Genomic DNA, 9,522 nt, shown 5'->3' with positions numbered 1-9,522 from the left:
CAGGCAATCCACTCACCTCAGCCTCCCAAAGGCGTGGATTACAGGCTGAGGCACCGAGCCCGGCAATTGAATAGGTTTAAATAAGACGTAGCCAAGGCCGGGCGTGGTGGCTCATGCCTATAATCTCAGTACTTTGGGAGACTGAGAAGGGAGGACTGCTTGAGCCCAGGAGTTCAAGACCAGCCTGGGCAGCATAGTAGTGAGACCTCATCGCCACAAGAAATTAAAAATTAAAGAGGCGTGGTGGTGTATGCCTGTGGTCCTAGCTACTCAGGAGGCTGAGGTGGAAGGATCGCCTGAGCCCAGGAGGGCAAGACTGCGGTCAGCCACGATTGCCACTATCCTCCAGCCTGGGCGACAGAATGTTGACTTATAGACAACACAAACAACAACAGCAACAAACATCTGTCAGTTGTCAGTAGGGGATCTCAAATGTCACCCCAAGGCTGGCAGCTCCCAGTAGTCACACAGTTGGGGAGGTCGGACACTTTGGTGTCTAACACATGTCCTGCATGGATGGAGCTCTGCTCTGCACACCTCATCTGGTGACTGTCACCAAGCGGTGTCCGCCTACATCACAGAACTCGCTTTTTCAGGTTCTGGCATAAATTGCAGCTTCCATTCTGATTCTGGCACGGGTCTGCAAAGTCATCAGGGCGAAGTCTGTGACTCTCAGAGTCCCGACTCCAGAAGAGTCTGTGGCCACAAACTGCCTGAAGATGAGACGATCACGGCTCACTGCAGCCTCGACCTCTTGGTCTCCGGCGATCCTCTTGCCTCAGCCTCCCAAGTAGCTGGGACTACAGGTGCATGCCACCATGCCTGGCTAATTAAAAAAATTTTTTTTTTGTAGAGATGAGGTCTTGCTATGTTGCCCAGCCGGTCTCAACCTCCTGGGCGCAGGCAATCCTCTCGTCTCAGCCTCGCAAAGTGCTGGGACTTACAGACAGGAGCCATCACACACAGTCTCAACTGTATTCTTAATGTTTTCTCTTTAGAATTTCATTACAGATACAACAGCCCGGGACAGAATTACTTAAATCATAGCGAAAGAGGTGCCCTTGTCCAGCCCCGTTCTTTAGAGGAAAGAAAAAATGCTTCACCTCGTAAGTACATCTCCTGCATGAGCCCACCTAGGACGACAGCCTGAACTCCCAGGTGCGGGGCACCCTTGTGCGATGGGTCACTGCTTCTGTGTGGGGAGCCCTGGCCTCTCCCTTCTGCTACCCGGGTCTCCTACACTCGCCTGACACCTTCCACATCCTGTCCTATGCCTGGAAGGCCGGAGTCTGAGCTGGGGCTGGAAAATGTGAAGTCCCAGTGACCAAGAACTTTGGAGGTCACTAGGTGCTATGTCTGCGCAAGTTGGTCACAGCCCTTTAATATTTGCTGGATAATCACCACGATTACTGTTGCTGTTCAGGGGTGGCTAATGCTTTCAATAGATCCCTACTAAAAGTTAGCCTGTAGACAAGTAGGCGGGTCTTCCTTCCTCCCTCCCTCCTTCCCTCCCTCCCTCCCTTCCTTTTTTTTTCTGGTCAGAGTTTCACTCTGTTGCCCAGGCTGGGGGGCAGTGGCACGATCATGGCTCACCACAGCCCCGACCTCCTGGGCTCGGGTGATCCTTCCGCCTCAGCCTTCCAAACAGCTGGAACTACAGGCACGTACTACCACACCTGACTCATGTTTTGATCTTTAGTAGCGATGAAGTCTTGCTAGGTTGCCTAGGTTGGTCTCGAACTCCTGGACTCAAGCAGTCCTCCTGCCTCGGCCTCCCAAAGTGCTGGGATGACAGGGGTGAGCCACCATGCCCAGCCAGAAATAGATGATTTTTACACTTCTTAGACATCGTGTTGATAATTTCCAATGAAAACATTGGCCATCTTTGAAAAAAAAGTAAAACCCCACAAGTAGGTAGTTATAAAGATGAATGGCATGGCTCCTCCCCTGTTGAGGAGTTTACAATCTCTTGAGAGAAGGGAACTTACACCCAAATAAGAGAAGTTCAAGGCAACAATGAGGTAACCGCTACAAGTCGGCAAAGTGTGTCCAGAGAACACGAAGACGGAAGGAGACATGCCTCAGTTTATCCCTGAAAGACAGCCATAATGGTTCTCCGACAGGGACTGCATCCTTTCCTTCAAACCTTCAGAGCGCTTCCTCTCCCTTTCTGGCTCTGGGCACCAGGGGGAAGGCTTCTCATCTTTCACGATCACGGATGCCCACACTTGTAATCCCAGCACTTTGGGAGGCCAAGGCAGAGCCTGGCTTGAGCCCGAGGGTTCGAGACCAGCCTGGACAACATAGCGAAACCTCATCTCTACAATAAATAAAAAAATTAGCCGGACAAGGGAGTGTGAGCCTGTAGTCCCAGCTACTTGGGAGGCGGAGACAAGAGGATTGCATGGGCCCAGGAGGTGGAGGCTGTGGCGAGCCGTGATCATGCCACCGCCACCTAACACAGGCGACAGAGTGAGACCCTGACTCGAAAAAAAAGTCATTTGCCTGCCTGACCCCAGCTGTGTCCCCCCTTCCCACCCCTAGCTGCCAGATTATTCCAAAGTGACAGTCGCTAAGACCGCAGTAGCCACAGGACAGATACCATGGCCACCTTCTCTGTCGCTGGGTCTACAGCCTGTGACACCTGCGTCTGGCCTTCTGGCCTCCGTCCTGGGGGATGGGCTCTCCCAGTTTCCCCGGTCCACTGGGACTTCCTGAGGCGGGCAGGGAGGCGGGAGGGCTGGAGGGAGAGAGGGAAAAGCAGGAGAGGGCAGGACAGGGAGCAGGGGTCTTGTGACGGAGCAGGCGGGCTCTTGGCCACTGGCTCCTCCCCTGGCTGTCTCTTGTCGTCCTGGGTGAGCTTTCCACCTTTATCTGCTTCTCTGTTTAGTCTCTGTTTTCTGGAATTGTTTCAGTAACACAGTCGACAGCCTCTGATTCCTAGAATCCTGACTCCCAACGTCAGAGAGGATTCCAGGAATCCATCCGGTCCAACCCCTTGGAAGCTATTATCCTCCCATTGATCAGATGTGCTAGTTGAGCCCAGAGAAGTTAGACAACATGTGCGGGTCACACAGCTAGCACCCAAGGAACCTAAACTCCCGGTCTCTTGTCCTGCTAATAAAACTCAGTTTCTTGTTTTGTTTTGTTTTTTGTTTTGAGACCCCCCAGGCTAGAGTACAGTGACATGACAGCCTCAAACTTTTGAGCTCAAGCAATCCTCCCACTTCAGCCTCCCAAGTAGCTGGGACTGCAGGTGTGCACCACCATGTTCAGCTAATTTTTAAAATTTTTTTGTAGAGACAAGGTCTCAAACTCCTGGGATCAAGCAATCCTCCCACCTTGTCCTCCCCAAATGCTGGAAATATAGGTGTGAGCACCACCCCAGACTCTATTTATTTTATTTATTATTTATTTAAGTGGAAGTCTCACTCTGTCACTCAGACCGGAGTGCAGTGGCACACTCATGGCCACTGCAGCCTCGACCTGCTGGGCTCAGGTGATCCCTCTGCCTCAGTCTTCCAAGTAGCTAGAACCATAGGCATGCGCCACCACGCCTGGCTAATTTTTTTATTTATTGTAGAGATGAGGTCTTGCCATGTTGCCCAGGCTGGTCTCAAATTCCTGAGCTCAGGCAATCCTCTTGCCTCGGCCTCCTAAAGTGCTGGGATTGCAGGCATGAGTCACCACTCCCAGCTTTAAAACTCATCTTAAAAGTTGAATTTATTTTCCTGGACTCAGAATACTTGATAGAAAGTTGTTTTCGCCGGGCTCAGTGGCTCAGCCTGTAATCCCGCGCCTTTGGGAGGCTGAGGTGAGTGGATTGCCTCAGCCCGCGGGTTCAAGACCTGCCTGGGCAGCAAGACCTCATCTCTACAACAAATCAAAAAATCAGCCGGGCGTGGCAGCGCATGCCTGTAATTCCGGCTACTCGGAAGGCTGAGGCGGAAGGATCGCCAGAGCCCAGCACGTCGAGGCTGTGGCAGCCGGGAGCGGCCACTGCACTCCAGTCTGGGCGACCGAGTGAGACTCCAACTCAAAAAAAAAAAAAAATCAAACAATAAAAAGAAAGTTGTTTTCTATGTTCCCTAATTTACTAAAATTTCATGAAATATTTCATTCATACAGAAACGCTCAGGAAGTGATTCATGTGCACCATTTTGGGGTTGCTTTTGATACTCTGCATTTGATCATTTTTCAGCTTATTCAAAACCAAAACAGATCTGTTCCCAGACAGTGAATTCCAAGTCCTTCCAAGGTCAACGTGAGCCCACACCAGGCAAGTAAGTCTTATTATTATTACTACTAACAACAAAAACACCTGTCATCAGTTGGACCCATCCAATGTACTTGTGAGTGCATTGAATACCTACCCGAAGTCACCGAGACAACAGCAAGAGAGCCAGGATTCAATGCCTAAGCCCGCTTAAGACCTCAGTCATTCATGTATTCATTCAACAACTGCTTGCGCGTCAAAAGCAGGTCATTGTGCTAGGGTGCTGAGGACACAGTGACAAAGTCAGCCACTGTCCTTGCTCTCGTGGGACTCAGTTTTTCGGTAGAAGAGCTGGACAGTCTTCCTAAATGCCAAGAAGGGGAGGTACAAAGTGCTATTGACCCAATTTGGGGATTCAGGGAAGCTGAGCTCCAAAGGATAAGAATGAAGAAACGGAGCCGGGCTCGGTGGCTCAGCCTGTCATCCCGCGCCTTTGGGAGGCTGAGGTGAGCGGAGTGCCTGAGCCCGCGGGTTCGAGACCCGCCTGGGCAGACGAGACCTCATCTCTACAATAAATCAAGAAATTAGCCGGGCGTGGTAGCGTGCGCCTGTAATTCCGGCTACTCGGAAGGCTGAGGCGAAAGGATCGCCAGAGCCCAGCAGGTCGAGGCTGCGGTGGCCGGGAGCGGCCACTGCCCTCCAGTCTGGGCGACAGAGTGAGACTCCAACTCAAAAAACAAATAAAAAATAAAATAAAATAAAAAAGAATGAAGAAACTTACAAGGACCATGGGGGCTTGGAGGCTCACTCCTGTAATCCCAGCACTTTGGGTGGCTGAGGCGTGAGGATCGCTTGAGCTCAGGAGTTCAAGACGAGCCTGGGCAATATCAAAAAAATCCAAAAAATCAGCCAGGTGTGGTAGTGCACAACTGTAGCTCCAGCTACTCGGGAGGCTGAGGTGGGAGGATCACTAGAGCCCGGGAGGCCAAGGCTGCGGTGAGCCATGATCGTGCCACCGCACTCCAGCCTGGGCGACAATGCTCTGCCCTGTGCCACACTGCCACCCTGTGCCTAGAGCTACTCCTTAGCTAGGGCCCCCGATGCCAGGTCACCTCTCACCGGCGGGTGGATCCCGCAGTAGACCCACCTGCAGAGCCAGCGAGGGTGGACATGGTGGAGGGGCGGGATGGAGAGGCCTGAGGTCACCAGCATTGAAGGGAGGCTTGGAGAGGGTCGGGTGCACCACAGAAGCAATGCCAAGCACAGGAACTGAGCCAGGAGATGCCACGGTGGCCCTGGGATAGTGACCCGAGGACAGCCCTATGGACAGGTGAGCTGCTGTGACACCTCCTAGGCCCACTACTTCTGGTTGCAGAAAGCCTGACTCCAAGCAGTGCCTTTCCAGGCTATGTGGATACCCCCGCACCATGCACAACCTGGACAACCAAGTGGCCCTGCACCCCGCATGCACCCAGGGCCGACTTAGGGCCACTCCGGAGACAGAATCTTCATTATCATAGTCAAGGGGAGCCCATTTACTTTTTAAAAAATTTTCAACACTCATGATCTATTTTATTTTATTATTTCATGAGTTGGGGTTTCCCTCTGTCTCCTAGGCTGGAGCGCAGTGGCACAACCACAGTTCACCAGAGCCTTGGCCTCCTGGGCTCAGGCAATCTTCCTGCCTCAGCCTCCCAAGGAGTTGGGACCACAGATGCGTGCCACCCTGCCCAGCTTGTGCTGCTTGTGTTTTTTCTAAGGCCCTGGCCTCCTCGGGGTGTCAGCTCACTGGTGCTAAAATGAGCTCGCCCCTCAGTGCCTGCAGTGGACAGTTAGTTGTGAGTGTGTGTGTTTATAAATATGCAGGGTGGAAGGTTGGTCCCTCCAAAATGAAAACTAATAGAAAATTCTCTTTGGAGTCTTGATTCTTTCTGGACCAAAGGAAAAGGAGACACGTTTTGGGAAGAAATGCCCTCATGGTCCCGGCCACAACCTTGTTCTGAGGCTCAGCCGTGGTCAGCCTCTGAGAGCCGCAGCAGGTAGGGGGTGTGCAAACCTCACCTTCCCGAGCTGGAGCTGCCCTGAGCAGAGAGTGTGCCAAACACACGTACCCCATGTGCTTCTGCCTTCTAGAAAAAACCCTTGGGCTCTCATGACCTGCAGCTCAGACCTTGCAGCGGCCTCACTCCACTCCCACTCCTGCCGGAGTTCTGGAAGCAAATCCTTCTGTGACTTGGAGAGCACTGAGGAAACTACAATCGAGGTGAGACTTAGACGGAACATTCTGGAGCCTTCGCAGTCCTAAATGTGGTCCTGGTGACCACAGGGCAGGCTGCCTTTAAGTTCCTGTAGTATCAGGGCTGCGGAAAATGCACCGCTAGAAACAGTTCTGGCTGGGTGCGGTGGCTCACGCCTGGAATCCCAGCACTTTGGGAGGCTGAGGAGGGAGGATTGCCTGAGCCCAGGAGTTGGAGATCAGCATCTGTATGGTGAGACCTCATCTATACCAAAAAAGTCGAAAAATTAGTTGGATGTGGTGGTGCATGCTTATGGTCCCAACTACTCAGGAGGCTGAGGTGGGAGGATCGCCTGAGCCCAGGAGGTTGAGGCAGCAACGAGCCGTGATCATGCCCTGTGCTCCAGCCTGGGCCACAGAGTGAGACTGACTCAAAAAAAAAAAATCACAAAACAACCCTCAGCAATGCTGTGCTCAGCATTAACCTAAAGGTTTGCAGCCTTGGCAGGGCACAGTCTGGATTATTTCTGAACTGGCTCCAAGGGAAGTTTCCTGGGGAAAGTGTTTTGTGGGTGGGGCCTGGACTGTGGGGGGGGTCCCCTGGCCAGGCCCGGGCTCTGTTCCAGTGACCCAGGGCCGCCAGCAGTTTCCTATTTTCAAGTGGGAAATACCCAGCTCTGGCCCTTTCCAGGGTTTCCGTGTGGCTGTCCCTGGGCGCCCACCGCAACTGTGGCCCCAAGTCCCCTGCAGCCCCAAGTCCCCTTCCATGGCTCAGGAGCTCGCCTGTTTTCTCTGCAGCCCTCGGGTGGCCGACCTCACCTCCCCAGTGCCACCTCATCTGTCACATGCTGGTTCCTTTCCCTAACAGATGCCATTGCAGGCCGGTTTCCTAGGAAACCAGCGCTCAAAACGGAAATAGGCTACATGGGAAACAGATTCCTCCAAACATTCCACCTTAGGGTGTTTCATAACGAGGCAACCCCATTCACAGAAACAGCTGTGCGTTCATGCAATGACCATGTGCGGGCCTTTCCTCCCCAGATTTTACACTCAGCTCTGGACCATGCCCTGAGGACAGCAACTGTGTTGAAAGAAACCACCAATCAAATGATTAAAACGATCTCAGAAGACCTTGCTAAAGCTCGGAGGTGGAGGGATCAACTGAAATACTAGCTCAACCATGGCAACCGAGACTTTAAACGAAAACAAAGACAGAAAGAGAATCTCATCTTCCCCCACAATGTATTTTACTCATTACCCAATTTAGGAAGTTGATCTTCTAAAGAAAACACCAAAATCATAAGAAATGGGTTGCACAATATACTTAGCAGAAAAGTGGAAAAAAGCAAAAAAAAAAAAGAGAGACTTCTGATTCTTAAAATCAAAAGAAACCAACAAGTATTTATTTTAAAAATAAGTCTATGCTTTAAATCAATAAAATAAATAAACACAAAACAATGAAATTTCATTTGGCTTCTTAGTCTGACAAAAATAAGTTTGAAGCCAGGTGCAGTGGCTCACGCCTATAATCCCAGCACTTGGGGAGGCCAAGGCCAGGGAATTGCCTGAGCCCATGGGTTTGGGACCCGCCTGGGCAACTTGGCAAGACCTCCTTTCTACAATAAATCAAGCAAAATTAACTGGGTGTGGTGGCGTGCGCCTGTAGTTCTAGCTACTTGGAAGGCTGAGGTGGAAGGATCACCTGAGCCCACCAGGTCAAGGCTGCAGTGGCTGTGAGCATGCCACTGCACTCCAGCCTGGGTGACAGAGTGAGACTCCGACTCAAAAAAAAAAAGTTTGAAAGCACCCTGTGTCAGTGAAGATGGAGGGAAATAGGTACTCTCATCCACTGATGGAGGGTGTGCAACCTTTTTGGAAGGTTATTTGATAGCACCTACCAAATTCGACAGATTCCAAAGCACAGATCTTCTGAGTAGCAATGCCACTACTAGGAATTTGCTTTATAAATAACTCACATGGGCTGGGCACGGTGGCTCACACCTGTAATCCCAGCACTTTGGGAGACCAAGGTGGGAGGGCTGCTTGAACCCAGGAGTTCAAGACCAGTCTGGGCAACATAGCGAGCCCTGTCTCTGCAAAAAACCAAAAGATTAGCGGTGTGTGGTAGCATGCCTGTACTCCCAGCTGCTTGGGAGGCTGAGGTAGAAGGATCACCTGAGTCCAGGAGGTCCAGGCTGCAGTGAGCCACAATTGTGCTATAGCCTGGGCAACAAAGTGAGACCCAAACTCAAAACAAACAAACAAACTTACACAATATGCCACAATATATACACAAGGAGGGTCACACAGCAGGAGGTGAGAAGCGGGCAAGCTTCATCTGTATTTACAGCCGCTCCCCATTGCTTGCATGATCACCTGAACTCCGTCTTCTGTCAGATCAGCGGCGGCATTAGATCCTCCTCCTAGGAGCGGGAACCCTATTGTGACCTGCACATGCGAAGGATCTAGGCTGCTTGCTCCTTATGAGAATCTAATGCCTGATGATCTGAGGCAGAGCTTAGGTGGTGAGGCTAGCACTGTCTCCCATCACCCCCAGACGGACCATCTAGTTGCAGGAAGACAAGTTCAGGGCTCCCACTGATTCTGCGTTCCGGTGAGATGCAGAATCATTTCATTATATATTACAGTGTAATAATAATAGAAATAAAGTGCACAATAAATGTAATGTACTTGAATCACTCCAAAACCATCCCCCGCAACCCAGTCTGTGGAAAAATTATCTTCCACGAAACCAGTCCCTGATGCCAAAAAGGTTGGGGACTGCTGTTTTAAAGGATATACATATTTTCTGGAAAGATACATAAAAATCTCAAGTGGAACTCTAGGAAATGAACCTAGGAGTTCTGGGAAAGGAAGGAATTTTGATTTTTCCTGTATTTTCTGTACTGTATGACATTCTTGCAATATATGTATATTATACATGAAAATGATTTGTTTAAAGATCTCTTAAAGTCAGAAACGCAAAAATGATGGCCCTAGATTAATACGATTTTGGAAAAAGACAAACTGGGTGCAGTGATACATGCCTGTAATCAGGAGGCCACAGTGG

General features: G+C 50.8%; 1 protein-coding gene across 1 annotated transcript in view; it reads left to right on the top strand.

Moving 5' to 3' along the window:
• The window catches only part of AKNAD1 (AKNA domain containing 1), a 39,859-nt gene extending 32,234 nt beyond the window's left edge, over positions 1-7,625 (top strand). Inside the window, exons 11-15 of the mRNA XM_008069658.1 lie at positions 597-720; positions 997-1,106; positions 4,202-4,283; positions 6,350-6,479; positions 7,494-7,625. Coding sequence (XP_008067849.1) covers positions 597-720; positions 997-1,106; positions 4,202-4,283; positions 6,350-6,479; positions 7,494-7,625 — 578 coding nt within the window. The remainder of the gene's footprint in view (positions 1-596; positions 721-996; positions 1,107-4,201; positions 4,284-6,349; positions 6,480-7,493) is intronic.
• Positions 7,626-9,522: the final 1,897 nt, after the last annotated feature.

This window comes from Carlito syrichta, unplaced genomic scaffold, assembly GCF_000164805.1.
Source record: "Carlito syrichta isolate Samal-C Ts95f unplaced genomic scaffold, Tarsius_syrichta-2.0.1 Scaffold312159, whole genome shotgun sequence".
NCBI lineage: Eukaryota > Metazoa > Chordata > Mammalia > Primates > Tarsiidae > Carlito > Carlito syrichta.
The sequence above is the reverse complement of the archived record's forward strand: the minus strand, read 5'-3'. Positions and strand labels throughout refer to the sequence as shown.